This window comes from Halichoerus grypus, chromosome 6 (genome assembly GCF_964656455.1).
Source record: "Halichoerus grypus chromosome 6, mHalGry1.hap1.1, whole genome shotgun sequence".
NCBI classification, from domain to species: domain Eukaryota; kingdom Metazoa; phylum Chordata; class Mammalia; order Carnivora; family Phocidae; genus Halichoerus; species Halichoerus grypus.
In genome coordinates, this window is record NC_135717.1 from 7150133 (window position 1) to 7167555 (window position 17423).

The 17423-nt window shown below is 57.9% G+C and overlaps 2 protein-coding genes across 4 annotated transcripts; both read right to left on the minus strand.

The window, feature by feature from the left end:
* Positions 1-138: 138 nt before the first annotated feature.
* On the minus strand, positions 139-4874 carry SPACDR (sperm acrosome developmental regulator). 3 transcript variants are annotated; one of them, XM_036073326.2, is made up of 4 exons: positions 4573-4874; positions 3845-4008; positions 3332-3655; positions 139-618 (listed from the first exon to the last, which is right to left on the minus strand). In XM_036073326.2, exons 2-4 carry the CDS (start codon positions 3896-3898, stop codon positions 385-387), a joined length of 612 nt encoding a protein of 203 aa, XP_035929219.1. In that variant the 5' UTR covers positions 3899-4008; positions 4573-4874; the 3' UTR covers positions 139-384. The 3 variants fall into 3 exon arrangements, with proteins under 3 accessions (XP_035929219.1, XP_077930525.1, XP_035929218.1); XM_078074399.1 differs by having other exon boundaries at positions 4454-4874; XM_036073325.2 differs by having other exon boundaries at positions 3845-4874.
* Positions 4875-5134: 260 nt separating this feature from the next.
* TSC22D4 (TSC22 domain family member 4) lies at positions 5135-15400 on the minus strand. Its single transcript, XM_036073316.2, has 5 exons — positions 15264-15400; positions 13789-14824; positions 11298-11464; positions 6184-6232; positions 5135-5790 (listed from the first exon to the last, which is right to left on the minus strand). The coding sequence occupies exons 2-5, from the start codon at positions 14548-14550 to the stop codon at positions 5581-5583; spliced, it is 1188 nt and encodes a 395-aa protein (XP_035929209.1). The 5' UTR covers positions 14551-14824; positions 15264-15400; the 3' UTR covers positions 5135-5580.
* Between the last annotated feature and the right edge of the window lie 2023 nt (positions 15401-17423).

Below are 17423 nucleotides of genomic sequence, written 5' to 3' on the forward strand. Positions count from 1 at the left end.
GCCCAGGGGGCCCTGGACATGGGGATCCCCCCCAAGCCCCCAAGTTACTCCCACACATGTTTGGGCCAGCCCGAGGTGCCCCGCCCTGCCCCACCCGAGTTCCCCTCATTGCCTCCGGCTATCCACAAACAGACTATATTTACTCCGAAATATCTGATATTTATTTCCCAACATTTGGATAATTTTTTTTTTTTTTTTTTACAAATTGAATAAACGGAATGAAGGGGAATAAGTGGGACCCCAGGCCTGGACTTGGGCTCCCGATGAGAGGTGACAGCATGAAAACTTCTCCTCACCCACAACTCCTGGCCTGCTGCCCTAACCTCTCCTATCAACCTTACCTAAGAGTGAGGTGGGGCTTTTTGGAGGATGCGGGGCTCCCCCCTAGAGGGGACTCCGGGCATCCTGTTTCAGGCCCTGAACTGCGTCAGGTTGGGGGCCAGTGTGGGCCCGGATGTGGCGCCGCCTCCGCCTCTCCTGCCTGCGAGCAAGCTGCCGTAGCTGTTTCCGGATGGCCCACAGTACCAGGTACACCTCCCGCAGCATCTCAGCCTCCGGCGTCTCCAGAGGGGACCCAGGCCTCATCTGGGAGGAAATGGAGGTAGAACTCACAGAGGACTACGAGAGACAGAGAGAGAGAGAGAGAGAGAGAGAGAAGATGTGCACATGTAAATAGCTTCATCTAGGGAGAAATCAGGGATACAACCACTGCCAGATGAACAGCAAAGGCTTTTCTAGAGCCAACTCCTCCAGTCAGGCCTAGCTCAGGCACCGCCTCCTTCAGGAAGCCTTCCCAGGCTGCATTAGGTGTTCTTTGTCTCTACCCTTGTGTTTGCCTCAACATTTGGCATGACATCTGCTCTTTGTTCTGCAGACCTGTTTTCAACACTAGAAGTCGAGCTCCTGAAAGACAGGCACCATGTCTCACCCATCTTTGAGTCCTCACTAGGGTTTCCTGGAGATTGTGTTAAAATGAAGGGCAGGGTTGGGGTGCCTGGGTGGCTCGGTCCGTTAAGCCTTCAGCTCAGGTCATGATCCCAGGGTTCTGGGATCAAGCCCCGTGTGGGGCTCCCTGCTCAGCGGGGAGTCTGCTTGTCCCTCTCCCTCTGCCCCCCACCCCAGCTGTGCTCTCTCTCACTCGCTCTCTCTCTCTCAAATAAATAAATAATCTTAAAAAAAAAAATGGGGCGCCTGGTGGTTCAGTCGTTAAGCGTCTGCCTTCGGCTCAGGTCATGATCCTGGGATCCTGGGATCGAGCCCCACGTCGGGCTCCCTGCTCAGCGGGAAGCCTCTTCTCCCTCTCCCACTCCCCCTGCTTGTGTTCGCTCTCTTCACTGTGTCTCTGTCAAATAAATAAAATCTTAAAAAAAAAAAAAAAAATTAAGGTCAGAATGGCCCCCTGACCTCCATCTTCAGTCCAGAGCTCCCTGCGCATCTCCAGGCCTGTGTATCTGTCTCCTAGGCACCTCCATGCAAATATTCCACCAACATCTCAACTCATCTTGTCCCAATGCCCTCGACTCATCACTCGCTCCCCTAAGTCTGCTCTTGTTCCTTCATTCTCCACCCCAGTGAATGGCTCCAGCCCGCTCTGACTTCTGTCTCTCTCCCCCTTCACCGTCATCCAATCAACCAGCTGGTACAACAATTCTACCTCTTAAATACCCTGCCTCTCCTCTTGTCCTTTTCTGACCCGCCCATCACAGGGCGCCAAGTGAACTTTTTATTAGTGCTGTAATACTTCATTCAAGGCCAAAATAAGTTGGTTTGGTAGTGATCTAGACACTTCCCTTTTTAAAATTATGTTTCTGACTTTGAGATAATTGTAGTCAGATGCAGTTGTGAGAAATACTAGAGTCCTCGTATGCTCTTTACCCAGTTTCCCCCAATAGTAAAATCTTGCGAAACTATAATATGGAATCATGGTCAGGATACTGACACCAATACAATTCACTGATCTTATTCACATGTCCCCCTTTGCTTGCACTCAGTTGTGTGTGTATTAAATTCTACCCAATTTTATCTCACATACGCAGGTTCATGTCGCCAACTGCCACAGTCAACACACAGAACATTTCCATCATCACAAGAATTCCTCATTCCTTTTATAACCAACCCACCTGCTAACCCCCAACCCCTAGACCCTGGCAATCACTAAAGCACTAATCAAGTCTCCAGTTCTATAATTTTGCTATTTCAAGAGTGGTATACAATATAAATAGAATCATTATATATATATATATATTATATTGGTTGGGGATTAGTTGTTTTCACTCCGCATAATTCCGGAGACTCATCTAAGTTGTTGGGTGCATCAATAATTTGTTTCTTTTTAAGGCTGAGAAGTATTCCATGGTATGGAGACATCACAGTTTAACCATTCACCCACTGAAGGACATTTGGATTGGTTTTGGCTATTACAAATAAAGCTGCTCTGAACATTCACGTGGAGATTTTTGTGTGAACATAAAGTTTCATTTATCTAGGATAAATGCCAAGAGTATGACTGCTTGGCATATGATGATTACAAGTTTAGTTTTATAAGAAACTACCAAACTGGGGCGCCTGGGTGGCTCAATTGGTTAAGCATCTGCCTTCAGCTCAGGTCATGGTGTTGGGGTCCTGTGATCGAGCCCCGCATCGGGTTCCCTGCTCAGCAGGGAGTCTGCTCCCTCTCCCTCTGAAATAAATAAAAATTTTAAAATCTTAAAAAAAAAAGAAAGAAAGACACTACCAAACTGTTTCCAGAGCGGTTACACCACAACCTATGACAGCAGGCGAGCTTTCTAAATTAAAATCTGATTGTGTCACTCCTCTGCTCAAATGTCTACAAGGGTTCCCATTGCTCTTAGGGTCAAACCCAAACTGGACCCTTGGCCCCAGGACTGCCCAAACCCATCACGTTGGGCCAGCAACCCCCCACCCCAGCCCCCTTGCTATTCTGTCTTCATGGAATGCCCCCCTCACTTCCTTGCACCCCACTCCACCCCAAGGCAGGGCCAATCCTTCGGGTCTCAGCTTCACCGTCTCTTCTGCTAGGAAGGCCTTCCTTGACTTGCCAGGTCTGCATGAGATGCTCCTCCTCTGGGCTCCCACAGACCCCTGACCTCCCCTGTCATAGCCCTAAGACACTGATCCAACAATGCCTATGATCTTGTCTGTAGCTCCCTTAGTCTGGGTAAATCTCGTTCACCATGTAGCCTCGGTTGCCCGTCTCAGTGCCTGAGAGGCACACAAAACAAATGTCGGCCAAGTGATTGGAGCGGGGGAGGAGTCATGGGGGATCAGGGAGGGTGGAAGGACCCTGGGAAGCAGGTAATAGGGTGCTCACCTTCCAGCCGCACATCTGCCAGCCACTGTGCAGGGCCGAGACCATGAGCGTGGAGACAGACTTGATAGCTGTCCGAGGCAGCTGCAGCAGGGACCGGCCCCCACGTTTCTGTTCCACCTCACCCTTATCTGTTGATTTGACCAACGTGAAGGGATCAGCCACCTTGAGGGTCTCCGCCGTCTTGGAGACCTTAGCCTCTTCGCAGGGCTCAACCAACTTCAAAGTCTCAATCACCTTGGGACTCTTCTCCACCTTCACTACACTTTTCTGGGAGTCATGGTGTTCCAAGACGGTTGACTTAGCTTTGTGTTTCCAGAAGAAAACCTGAGAACCGAGACAGGGAGAGGAGAGACAAGAGAGCGGCACATGGTTGGCAAGAAGGCCATCACAGAGGGGAAGGGGCCGTGAGTGTCCCCGCCTCCCCCCGCAAATGGGTTTCTGTGACCTAGAGGTCACTGAGCAGAACCTCCCGCCCCAGCATGTCATGAGGAAGGGGCACTCTCTGAAACTCACCCAGCGAGTAATCTTTTGCCAAATCCATCGGAAGAACCGCATTACCACAGCCATTTCTCCCAATACACGAACACCAAGCAGGGGGCGGGACAAGCATTTGGTACAAAGGGGGGAGGGGAACAGGCTGCAGGCCAGTGGCCACCACCTGAGGGGTCTCTCGGGAGCTTCAGGCACAGCCGAGAAGAAAGAAAGAGAGAATCCAGGGGGAAAGCCTTCACCGACGACTCATCCTAAGTCTTTCCTCCCCTCCCTGAGACAGGGAGAGGAGTCAAAGTGGATGAGAACTCAGAGGAAGGCAGAGTTCTAGCCCATTGTGAGAGCCTGCCTGGCCCTGACCCCAACCCCCGAGGCCCTTCCAGGACCCGCGGAGCCAATCCCTGTGCCCTCAGCCCTCCTTCCCCCAGGTCCAGGGGAGGGAAACTAAGCAGGCCTTGATGGAGGAGGGAGGGCTCCTGAGCTCCTGGTCCTCCCTGGACATTCCCCACGTATGATGTCACGTAATCAGCGGAGCGGCCCTCCCGTAGGTATTTTACCCACGAGGAAGCTGAGGTGCAGACAACACAAAGAACCTGTCATAAATTTAGGGAGCTATAGGGGGGGAAGTCCAACCTGGGGCGGCCTCCAGTATCCCACTCTTCACGGGGCCCCTTTAGTCTGGGGCCCCGGGTGCTCTGAGCGGAGGCTGCTGCTTTCCCCCCTTCCCCACTAGATGGGGTCCTTCTCCCTACCTGCCTCTGCTGCCCGGGGCGGGAGCCCAGCCCAGGCTGTCAGGGAGGGGCCCGGCTCACCCACAGGGCCGGTCCTCAGCCAGCGGAGGGTGGAAGCCACGGAGGCCGGCCAGGCCTGGCGAGGGCACTGTGTGCCCGGGGAACCTGGCCCACACCCAGCGCTGAGACAAGGGGCCCATTCAGGGCCCCCAGCCCCGCCCCCCAAGCCGCCGCCACTGGGATCCAGCCCACAGAGGGGACACACTGGGAAGCTGGGGGTGGATCCTGCACAATCACCAAAGGCCTCATTGTTTCCCTGCGCCCCCCCCAGCACGTGGGCTGACGCCCCCCCCCCCCCACACCGCCCTGCCTGCCCCTTCCCAGGACCCAGGCCGCTGACTCCCCTTTGGGCCCTTGGCGCACCCCCCTCTCAACTCTTTCGACCACTGTGTCTAAGCCACATTCAACCTCCCCAGTCTGGACAAGATCTCCAAGGGAGCCCACACCTCCGTCTTTCCCCCACACGTGGAAATACCACTGCAGGCCACATCTGGACACAAGCAACGAGATGCCAACCTCCAGATTCAAGTTTCTTCGGATTTTTTAATTATAATTATTATTTTAATAACAACCTGAATCCCAGAACTTGCAGACTGTCCACACTCCCTCCCCTGGGCAGAGGAGAAGGGGTACTTTGAGGGAACAAGGTGGGGATGGGGTGTCTGCCAGAGAGACTCCAAGTCCCCCAGCCATCGACTGCCAGGGGTCCCAGAACACTGACACCTCGGGAGGCAGGAGGGGGGCTCCATCCAACACCCCATCCTGAAGCCCTCCCTCCTCCTTGAAGGCCTGGGGGTGCCCTCGCCCAGTCCCTGGGCACTAGGGGGAGACTGAGGAAGAATGGGGGGGACAGGCCACATCTGAGCCTTCAACTCCCATCCCCAGGGATCAGGAGGCATTAAAGCTGCATAGGAAGGGGGGCAGGCAGCCGTGGCAGCCCCCAAAGGCACATTGTGAGGGAAGGGAGGCTCAGACGGAGGGCCCGTTGGGCGCAGGGGGCCCAAGCCGCGGGACTCCCGAGGAGGGCAGCTGGGCTAGCTGCTCGGGGCTGGCCAGGGCACGCAGCAGTCCGTTCTCCTGCTCCAGTGCGGCGTTCCGCTCGGCCAGGTCTCGGATCTGCTCCTTCAGCACCTCTACCTCCTCCCGGACCGCAAACATGAGGTGGGACTTCACCAAGTCCTGGGGGCCCAGGGACAGACAAAGAGTCAGGGGTCCCAGGCCACCCCAACCTCATCCCTGCCCAGGGCCTCGAGGGCCTGGGTGTGAGAGACCCCTGCCTGCTCCCAAATGAGGAAGGACCACTGGAGAAGCAGCAAAGCAGGGAAGAGGCTGGGGAGGGGGAGGGGGAGGGGAGGGGGGCTTGCGGTGTGCAAGGATGCCGGACAGAGACAAGGTCAGGGCTTGAGGACAGAGATGGGGGCCAGGCCAGGGGCCAAGGGAGATCGGGAGTTCAGGTGGAGACAGGAGGGAACCCAGCTGGGGAGCGGGTTGAGGAGCTAGGAGTCGGTATTCCCTGATGAGGACAGCAGGACATGAGTCGGAACCTCCCGGGACCACGATGGCTTCTCTTACCATGGCTTGTTCGATCTTGTTGTCAATGCCAACCAGGCTTCCGGAGCCGCTGGAGAGACACAGGGAGTTGAGAGGTGAGGAGGAGTAGGTGCCAAGCCAGGTGTCTGGACACCCGAGCCGGCTGCCTTCCAGGTGCTTCTCAGAGCAGGCTCTGGCCGCCCCCACAAACCCTTCACTGCAGCCTCCCGCCCACACCCCTGCCTGTACCTGTGACAGAGAATCAGGGAGAGGAGAGTTCTGTCCGTCCCCCGGCGGGGTGGGGGCCGTTGCCCAGGCACCCCCAGGCCCCGGCGGGGTGGGGGTGCAGATGCCCCTCGGATGGGGGATGCTCCCCGAGGGGAGCAAGGAGAGGAGACACAGCCCCTTTTCCGGGGAGGCCCCGGCGCCATCCCCACCACTCGGGTCTCATAAGATGACACCAGGGACTTGACAGAGGTGCCCGGCTGGGCCATCCCCAAGGGAAAGGGCTTTAGGCCCCCTCCAAAGGGAGAGGGCTGTATCAGAAGGACTGCCTGGGGGGCTCAGAGCCCCCCGGGGCACAGCGGGGTCTGGCTGGTGCCAGGCAGGCAGAGAGGAGACAGTGCCTAGGGGGTGCTCGTCTGCAAGATATACGCCGCCCCCCAGGGCAAAGCCTGGCTGCTATTGGCTCCTCGGGGACACGGGGACCCCCTCCCACCGACTCCACGGTGGGCGGGAATTCCCAGACACGGTCAGTGCCAGTGTCCCCTTCTCACCCTGGCACCAATCCCAGAGCAGAGGGAAGGGGGCAGGCTGAGGCAAGGCAGCTGGTGGGCTGGGTCAGGGGAGGGGCTCTGAGGCCAGAGGCCTGGGTCAGGGGGGGTTGCGAAGGGTGAGGGAGACCTACCCCCACCTCACCCCGTCCGCCCCTCTGGGCTAATACTGGCCTCCCTCAAGCTCTCAGCTCCACTCAGCTGGGATAGCGGGCGTTTCTGATAAACTTGTCATCTTCCTTGGACTGTAAGCATCGCCCCCCGCCCCGGCCGTCCCAGACACAAAGCCCACATCATGGGTGACACCTGGGGCCTGGCCAGAGAGGATCTCCCACCGCCCATGGTGAGGGAGAAGAGAAATGGAAAGGTCACCAAAGCACCGAAAACAGCCCTGAAAGGCAAGCACAGCCTATGGATCTGGACCCTGGGTCTCGGGTCTGGGGTCTTAGAGGGAACAGAGGCTTGAGGAGAGGTGGGAAGGTGAGGCTGGAGGTGGGACACCGGGAATTGGAGCAGGGGCTTTGAAGATCCTTGGGAGCGAATGACAAGGGAGAGCCGGTCTGGCTGCAGTTTGTTAAATGGCCAGCAGAGGTCGACTCAGGCCCGGCGAAACGGTTCCCAGGGTCAGCCTCCGGATCCCTCAAGCATGTCTTGCCTCTCCGAGGCCAAGGGCCTGCACAAGCCTTTCTGCCTTGCCCTCCCCCCTCCCCCCAGTCTCCCTCTTGTCACCACCCAGGTCTCAGGCTCCTGCCTCATCCCAAGGCTCACGACCCACCCCTGTCCAGCTTCTCCCTCAGCCACGTCAGCCCTGAGGCCAGCTCTACACCCAGGCCTCCCTGTGCTGCAGGATCGATCCTGTCCTCCAGCCCCCCGCTTTGCCTCTCTCAGAGTGGGTGGTCTCAACATGCTGCATCCTGCACTCTTGTGCTCCCTTGTTGAGCCCTTTCTCCTGATTGTCGGCTCCAACTTACTTCCCTGTGGGGGGAATGAGCACTCAATTCAAGGTGACCCTTGGATGAGGCCCTGCAGCCAGGAAGGGAGCACGAGGGAGCTGGGAATTTTCCATTTCCTGTCCAAGCTCTGGGTGCAGAAGGCACTGACAGGTGGAGTAACCAAGGGGGTGACCAGACCTGAGAGAGCGGGACAGGGTAGGGTGAGGAAAGGACACTGGGACTCCTGGGGTTGGGGCGGGGTGGGGGGGGAGACAAGACAAATTTAAGAGTGGAGGGCGAGCCAGCCAGCTGGAGAGCCAGGGCAGTTTTTAAGCTATTTCAATCTGAGACACCTGGGTGGAGTCTGGGCGACCACAGGGCACACACCCCGTCCCCCCTCCGCCAGTACACACAGACACACAGAGACCAAAGAGGGGAAGATTCACAGGAATAGGAACACTGGCCTTGCTTGGCGGACACTCAGGTAAAGATGCCAAGTAAGTTGTTTGTTCTTGCCAGAAATAAAGGAATAATACAACAATAAACATTTGTTGGCTGATAGATGACTATCTCCTGTTTGTCTAGTGCTGGAGAGTTTCTGACAGCACTTCCCACTGTCACACTCTAACGTTAACACTTTAAGGGACCAGGACTCCGGCTGGCAACCAAACCCTCCTTTGAGAGCCTCCCCCGCCCCGCAGTAAGTAAAGAGAGGGCACTGTGCCGGAATTCCCCAGGCAGTCAGTACCCCGAAACTTGGAGCTGGCTGTGTGGGATCAGCCCCCACCACAAGCCCAAAAGGTGACTGTGTGCATTAGAACAAAATGCCCCCTCCTTCAAGACACTTATTGCCATCTTCTGGAAAACTGTCATGACTTTAAGTGTCCACGACAATGACTTCAAATGTGAGTGGCGCCCCCTGGGGTTGGGCCTGCAAGATATGCACAGCTGAGGACTCTAGCCCTGCAGGAGGACTCTGGGGCCTGGGACAAGGACAGCCCTAGAGGCTGGGCTTCCTTTTTGAAGGTCAAATGAAACAGCCTCAAAATGAGGATCAGATGAAGAAGCAGGACACCTGGGAGAGGTGGAAAGGTTCTGATCCTGGGGACAAGGGCCAGCCCCGCTCCCTAGCTATGCTCTGAGGAGCCCGCAGGGGATGGGCCTGAGGCCAACAAAGTGGCATCCGGCTGTCTTCTCTGCACTACGCCCTCCCGGATCTGTGGTGCCTTTGGGGTGGGGCCAGGCCAGAGTTGGGGGGGGGGGCTCCTTGCCCGGCTTAGGAAAGCTGTCCCTGCCCCTGTCCTGGAAAGAAAAGGCATTCTAGAGATGACTGCCTCCTCCTCTTGGGACGTAGGCATCCCAGTAGGAAAATGTAGAATGTGGCTTTGGGGTCAGACCCAGGCTCTGCATGCAGTCCTAGCACTTACTAGCCTTACTAGCCCGGTGACCTTGGGCAAGTTTCTAACTCCTCTGAGTTTCAGCTTCTTCATCTGGAAAGTGGGGATCATGGGGTTGCTTTAGTGAGATAAAAGGTAGCACCTGACCCAAAGGAGGCAGTGGATAAATAAATGTACTTTTTCTTTCCCAAGTCCCTGGGATTCATTCCCTGTAATGCCTGGATCCCCCATGCTGGCCATCTACCCACCCATCCATTCGTCCATCCATCCACTTATTCAATACCTTCCAACTGCCAGGTCCTGTCGGGGACACAAAGGTTCTTGCCACCCAGGATCACGTGAGCATTCACCATTCACCAGGCACCCTCTGTTCTCCCATCCCCAGATTCTGAGATTGGCAGGCATCCCCAATTTCCCATCTGGGATCCAGGCACTTAACTTCCCAGCCCACTTTCCCTCTTGAAAGGGAGATTCCATGCCACTCAGACCCTGTTCTTCTGCCAGCTGTGGGCATACCAGAGAGATGAGATGGGGGCTACATGCCTCATTCCAGGGGGCCAAGGGGGTGGCCCAACCCAATCCTACCTACTGGCCCAGCAGGGTGGGGCAAGAGAGGCGCTGGGCTAGAGCAGAGCCCCCGAGGCTTGGAGTGGAGCAGGATAAAGTGGAGGCTGAGTGCCTGACCGGTCAGACTGGGGTGTGGGGAGGGGTGGGACAGAGGGAAGGCACGAGCCAAAGAATAGAGCTGAGGAGGCTCCTGGAGGGCAGAGCCCTCTAAGAAGCAGGAGGCTGGGCTCTGAAATCAACAGGGGTGGGGAGGGATAGGGAGCCCTGTGCCAGGGAACCTCCCAAGTGGGAGGGAGTACGGGTGGCAAGCGCTGAGAATAGCAACGGGGGCAGGTGACTCGCCCGGCCCTGGCCAACCTCACACCTCACACATTCCTGAGAGCTGGGAGCCCAGAAGCCGCACTGCCCTGCCCCACTGTGTCCCTCATTCTCCACCAGCTGCCACCAGGTCCCTCGCCCTCCATCCCACTGGCCCCACCACCCCTTCTCTTTCCTCTCTGCCTCAGGCTCCCCACAAGGCCACAAGCCCTTTTCTATGGTGAGACTTAGTCCCTCACTCCGAGGGGTGAGGGTGTGCGGGCCGGTGCCACGCGAGGGGCAGGCAGGAAGGAGAGACTCCCTTCTGGAACGGGTCCCCCCATCACCCACAAAACTCAGGGCTAAGCCCCACCCCTTATTTCCTTCCAAACAGGAAGTCCCTCCCCCAAGCCTCAAACAGGAAGTCCCACTCCTCCCTCCAAAATAAAATGATGACTCCCCAGCCCTTCTATCAGTCCGCCGCCAGAAGGGAGCAGCCTGCCTATCGCCCTCGCAATTTCGTTCCTCCCTTTTCAGCTTGCTGACATTCCTATGTTGAAACCTGGCCCTTGAAACAGGAAGTTCTGCCCACCGTGCCTCCGAACTGAACGGCCATTCTCCCCTGGAGGGCAAACCCCAGCCGATCCTGCTCTCCCGTGCCCCCCCTGCGTCCCACAGCCATCCTGTCCCGGCTCTGGCTTGGCGCGGAGAACAGAACCCCAGGGACGCGCTTTCTTGGTACTAGAGGTCCTAGGAGCCTAAAGTAGTGCGTATGGTCCCTAAGGATGTTACTCCAAAGGCAGGAGCTCCATTCCCCTCAGTAGGGAGAGGGAGGTGCGAGCCCGGGAGGAGACCCACTCCCTTTTCTCCTCTCCAGCGCATTTGCCAGTAAATTCTCAGGGTTGGCCAAATGATCGCTAAATCTGCAAGAGCTCTGGAATTTGACAACAATGACTCCCTTCAAACTCTAAAAAAAGTCTACAATTTGACAATCCTAAGCCAGGGAGTCCCACCCAGCTCTCTCCACAGAGAGGGAGTGGGTCCCAAATCAACTTTGCCCAGTGGTTGTGCCCAGGCCAGGTTTCTCTGTTGAAGAGGTCCTCTCCAAGCTTAACTTGGGGGAAGGACACCTACCAGGCAGTTTCATGCAGCTATCCCACGTGTTGGGTGGGGACCCAGAGCCCACCTACCTATCGTCATCGCTGTCCAGGTGGCCACTGATGGCCAGCATGGAGCGGGCCAGGCTGAGGCTCTGGGCTGCCGCTGCTCCAAAGGGGTCTGGAGACTTGTGAACCAGACTGGCATCGGGGAACAAGTAGAGGGCTGGGGAGTCGGGGCGAGAGTCGAGTGGGGGCACCTGGAGGCAGAGAGGTAGGAACCATCACATCAAGGGCAAGAGAGGAACCAGCCACCTTACAACCTTGCCTAGTAGTCTGCCTCCCCAGCTCTCCCCATGTACTTCTGCTCTCTTCTGAGGACCCAGGAGTCCTGCCCCAAAGGCCCTCTCTCCCCCAGGTCTGGTGGAGGTACTAGGCAGGTATTGGAAGCAAGGAAAACAGTGCCCATCCTGAGGACTGGGTGAGCAGCTTCCAGAAAGTGGCCCATGGGGTATCAGAGTACCAGAGAGGGGTTCTGGTCTGCACTCCAGCACCCTTCCACCAGCTAATCCAGGAACCCCCAGTCAGAGGCTAGTCAGAGGGTGTCTGCCTTCTGTCACCTGACTTATTAAAGCGATTCAAATGTCACTTCCTCAGAGAGGCATTTCCCCATCATTCAACTAGTGAATTCCACTGAACTGCTCTATTTTTTTTTTTTTTTTAGCGCACTGAATAGTATCTGAAATTAAAGTATTTTTGCTTCCCTGCTGCTAGAAGGTAAGCTCCAGAGGGCAGAGCTTAGAGTTTGTTCAATAGCTATTTGCAGAATGAATAAATCCTCAGAAACTGGTCCTCCCCCCAACACCCTCCCCACCCCACTCTATCCATTCTAGCCTCTTCTCTCAAACTTCTCGGATTCAGGTGAAGTTCTGCTCCTGTGCTGGGCCCTGGGGCGGGGAGAGCGGTTGGGTGGTGGAGATGGGGGGGGGAGGCGGAGCCTGGGCATGGACCCACACAGCCTAACAGGCGCTGGGGGTGGCTGCAAAAGGGCGGGGGCCACAGGAACAAGCCGCCTCTGTGAGGCCCCAGGAGGCCCCTGCTTCTCGGAAAAGCCAAGAACAGAGAGTCCAGGGTGGTTAGAGGGACACAGCGGAGGAAGGGGGCCCAGGTGGTGTCCCCCGGCCCTCCTCCCAGCCTCTCTCTTGAGAGAGAAGAGACATGGGGGGGGTGTGGAAGGGAGCCAGACTTGGGGGCCAGGAAACGACAGCACAGATGCATGCTCACAGGAAGGGATCGGGGTGTGCACACAGGAGAGGGTCTGGGGGCACTGGGCAGAGAGGGAGGTCTGCAGGCCCAAGGGAAGCTCAGGCAGGGCTTAGGGACACAGAGAGACTGGGGCAAAGGAGGCTTGCTTTGCAAGAGCATGGGGACAGGGACCAGTAAAGAAAAGAGCATCTTTTCCCCTGGGGTAGGAACTGAATGAAAGCTCCAGAAAAGTAGGGGGCGCAGCATGAGAGATGTGAGCTTGAAGCCAGGAGGGGGTGGGGGGAGCCGTCCTGACCGGTCCTGACAGGGCCCAGACATCCAGTCCCAGGTTATTTTTATACTGTGGTTTGTGCCCAAGGCCAGGAAGGGGGAAAAGTTCTCATCCTCACACTCCCTGCCTTTCCTCCTGAGGTCCAAGGTGTTATTTTCTCCTTCAGGACAGACACATCCATCCCCCACATCCCTGGCTGCCCACCCCCACCCCAGGGACCCAGGCATCCTGCCCCCCAGCCCAGACTTGTTCCTCTTTTGGAGACAGGAAGCAGAAAGAGCAGAGGATTTAACTCTTTCTTCACTGCTTCCTGCCTCTCGCCCACTCCCTGGTGGCCACCCCCAGTTATCAATCGTGGAGAGGCCCAGATGCAGGGACCAGAGACAGACACCGAGGCTGGAAAGGACAAACCACCAAGCCCTCTATCCCACCCAATCCTTCAGGTCCTTGGAGAAATCTGACTTGGACAAAGCTGCAGATGGGGCTGGGATAGGCTGCTAATGAGAAGACAGACCCCCACCTTTGGAATGGCGCTGCCAGGGAGACTGACAATGGAAAGCCTACTTTTTACCCCTCCCTGCCAACCTTGGCAGCTCCTCTCCCAGAGACCCAAGCACCCAGCCCCAGCTGGGACCTCCACCCTCAATGCCCGAAGCCAGAAGAGGTGAAACCAAGACAGAAGGTGAGGGCCAAAGTGAGGAAGGCACATCTCTGTGATGGGGGGACAGCACGGGGCTATATGGAAATGGAGACGGGGGCCAAAGGTAACAAACTGAAGGCCAAAGGGAAAGAAAGAAGGTGCAGAATGTAGGGGCAAGGGGAGCCTGAGAAAGAAAACAAGGCTGTGTGAAGAGTAGGATCGACTTCCCAGGGAGAGGGCAGGAAGAGAAAAGAGGGGCTACCTGACCTGACACCGATGTCGATGGAGTGGGGAGAGGGCGGTATGGAGGTGGAGGCAGGAAGGCCCAGGCTGGAGGTTAGGCCCAGGCTGAGATGAGCAAGCACCACCCCTCAGGTGTCTCCCCCACCCCAGAACCCAGCTCTTACCTGCCCCATCTCCTCTGGAGCAGCCAACTCCATTCTCAGCCGCAGGGCTCCATCCTTGGATCGGGACAGTGGAGGGGTCCCCGCTGCTGAGCCCCCAGCCTCCACTTCCACCCTCAGGGAGGGCAGGGGCGTGGCAGCCCGGGACGTGCCAGCGCTATCCCCAGTCCTGGGCTCTGGGGGGCGCTGCTGGGGTGGGGAGGCTGACTGCGGGGGTGTCTCCACCTTGGCCTTGCCAGGCACCGCCAGCTGGCCCAGCCCCCCGGTTAAGGAGCGGGCTTGAGGTCCAGGGGAGGTGGGGGGCGGACGGAGCCAGGAGGTGGGGCCCTGAGACAGGCCTGGCTGCGGGGTCGGGGCACCAAGGCCCAGGCTGGCCAGCTCCAACCTGGAATCCAAAGATCTGCCCCCGGCGCCTCCCGAGGCCCCTCGAATTCCCTCCAGGAGCCGGCTGAAGCCAGGGGTCTCCAGGTCTCTCTCGTAAACATCCACACACGTCCAACGGCCTCGGCGATAAGGCTCTCCCAGGCCATGGGGCAGCTTTACCACCCGGAAACGGGAGGCAGGGGCCCCAGGCGGTGGGGAGCCGTTCCGGGGGGTGCTCTTGCCCCCTGGCTCGGGGTTGGGCTCCCCGTTAGGCAGACGGGGTGGGGGCCCAGTGGGGGCTGGCAGGGCAGGGGGCTCGGAAGCCCCTGGGCTCCCTGGGCCCTCATAGTCCGTGGTGACGCTGGTGATTTGGAAACTACTCTTCTTCTTGCCCCCACTCATGGTCCCTGGGGCTCAGGACTCGGCCAAGGTGGGCGGGGGGTGCAGCTGGGGCTCCTCCAAAGGGCTCAGGCACCCCTGGAACAGGGGGGCCACATGGCGGGGGCATCAGGGCCCCTGGGGACATCTGGGTCCGACATGGCAGGAGGGCCTTGCGGGAACTGGGGGTGCCTGGCTGGTGAAGGGGGCACAGGGCAGGGGAGGTGGCGGGAGATGGGGGCAGGGGCAGGTTTTTCCTGCCGCGGGCGCTGCCCAACTCCAGAGCTGAGTTTGCAAACTGGAAAAAGAGAGAGAGAGAGTGTGTGTGTGTGTGTGTGTGTGTGTGAGAAAGCAGTGGGCAGGCCACCTCCGGGGCTTCCTCTCCGGGGAGCAGGATGGGGGAGGAAGGGGAAATCACCAGAGACCCAGAGACAAAGAGACAGGCAGAGACGACAGAGACCCGGAGATCCCAGCGGTCCCACAGAGTAGGAAGGGGCGGCCCAGACCCAAAGTTGGGCATTTCTTGTCTGGGATTCAGACTCACAGGACCCAGTCGCCCGACCGCAGGGGGGCTCCAGGGCCTTGGTTGAGCAGGGGTAAGCAGCTCCTCAGCCTGGCCCCGCCGCCGAGAGGCCTCTGCTGGGTGTCCAGGCGCCCCCCCTCGCACCCCAGCTCCCCCATCCCTGGGGCAGTCCCTGCCCCGTTGCCCCGGCGCCCCGCCCGGCCCAGAGCCCTACCTCTCGGCCTCGGCCACCGAGCTGGGGCCGGGGGTCCCGGCCGCCGAAGATGTCGGGCTGTCCTTCCTCTGGGGCCTCCTGGCCCCAGCAGCGTTGGGGGGGGGGGCGGGGACGCAGGCGGCGATCAGAGGCTGTCCAGTTCTCTTCGGGGGCCGCACTTCGCCCCGCAAGGCATCTCAGTAAAAAGTTTGCTCTCCGGAAAAGAAGAAACCCCCGCCTCCTTGGTGGAGCCCAGGCGCGGCCTCTCAAAGCCCCAGGGGTCTCCGGACTGGTGCGGGAAGAGGCGGCTCTGCGCCCCCCGCCCCGAGCCTCCAGGTGGAGCCGCCTGGGTGGTGGGGGCGAGTGGGTCTCCCAGATCTCCTCCGCGTGGCCGGGCTGCGTCTCTCTCCGCTCCCCAGCTCCTCTCGCTTCGGTCTCTCTGCCTTTCTCTTTCTGGGCTGTTGACAACCCCCACACCAGGAAGTCCTGCCTCCTCCGGCCTGCTGACTGCTCCTCTCCTCCTCCTTCCCCTCTTCCTCCCCTTCCTCCGCCCTCTCTGCCTCCTGGGGCTCCCGGCCAGCTGGCCCGGGGCCAGACCTGCCACCACCGCTGTTGGTGCAGTCGCTGCCGCCGCCGCCGCCGCCGCCGCTGCTGCTGCGGCTCCCCGGGGCCCCCGCACGGGCTTAACCCCACACCTGCTGGGCCCCAGCCCCGCGCTTCCTCGGAGGGCGGGGCCGTGGAGGGCGGAGTGAAAGGGGAGGAGTCTGCAGGGAGGCCCGGGATTCCCTTACTTGTAGGCGCTCGCTGCCATTGGCCTACCGAGACCGCGAAGAGTGGGAAGCAACTTACCAACCCGGGGCTGTACTGGGAGCCCGCCACCCCGTAAGCAGCGCGTCCCCGTAAGGGTGCTGCTTCGCTGTTATTGGCGTCTCTTCCCTGGTTTTCGCAGTAACTCTATGAGGAAGGTGCTGTTAGTCTCGCCTGTCCTTATTTTTTTTAAAAGGGGGATTATGGTGACAATTTGCAAACAGGCCCCCAAGTAGAGAGAGAATATGGTGGACTCCCAGGTCCCCATCGTGCAGTTTCAACAATGATCAACTCACAACCAGCCTTGGTTCATCTCGACTCCCAGTACCTTTTGTAGTGTTGTTGCTGGAGTATTTGAACCACATCCCAGGCACCGTATTATCCCCCTGCTTAGACGTGGATATCGAGACCCGGAAGGTTCAGAAAGGCTGTCAGTGGTACAGCTGGAACATTCTACACACTCAGGTGCGCCCTTGTCTGGCCCCCATATAGAGAAACAAAGAGATCTGCTCAGAAATGTGCTGACTTGCGCTCTCTCTCCAACCCTGGTCACATACACATTTATACATCATGTACACACAAGTCCCCCACACAGATGCACCCAAAGACAAACCCAGCTGGCCCAAAGCACCCCACCTCTCCCACCCATCCCTCCTTTGCTATTGGAGGATCTGCACACACGCATGAAGGGCCTACTGTGTGCTTGGCATGAAAAAATAAACCTCCAACGGCCATTTTCTCTTTTTTGGCACCCTCAACCGACAATCTGAGCAAAAACAGGGTCTAAAGGCCACATCTGCCCTCACTCCTAGCTTCAGAAGGAAATGGATTCTAATTAATTTTGGTCATATGGAACTATTCTTGAGCACATTGAAAATTCCTCATATTCGTCTGCTTTGTATAGTTATCTCACAGATTCTCAAAACAGTCCAGGGCAGGGGTGGGGTAGGTTTTAAACTCCAGTGTTCCTGCTGAGGAAACAGAGGCTCACAGGCATTCGGTTATTTGCCCGAGGCCTCAGAGCTAGTATTTGATGGCATTGAGACTAGGACTGGGCTGACACATCCCTCCTTCTTCAGCTTTAGCTCATGGAAATTTTTAACCACTCTTTAGGGTTAGGGAAAAACAAAATGATGCCTCCTGCCTCCACGTTTATGTATTTATTCTGAATTTCTTTGTTAAAATGCATCTGCACTCCTCCCTTCATAGTAACAGTGGCTACCAGGGCCAGGTCCTAAAGGCCTCACAAGTCCTGAGGTCCAGGAAGCAGCCTCCCACACAAACCTCCCCCCCCCCAACTGAATCCCCTCTGGCAATATTCAGAACACTGTCCCGCTGCTCCGCCCCCAGATCCTCCTTCCTTCAGCGCTGACT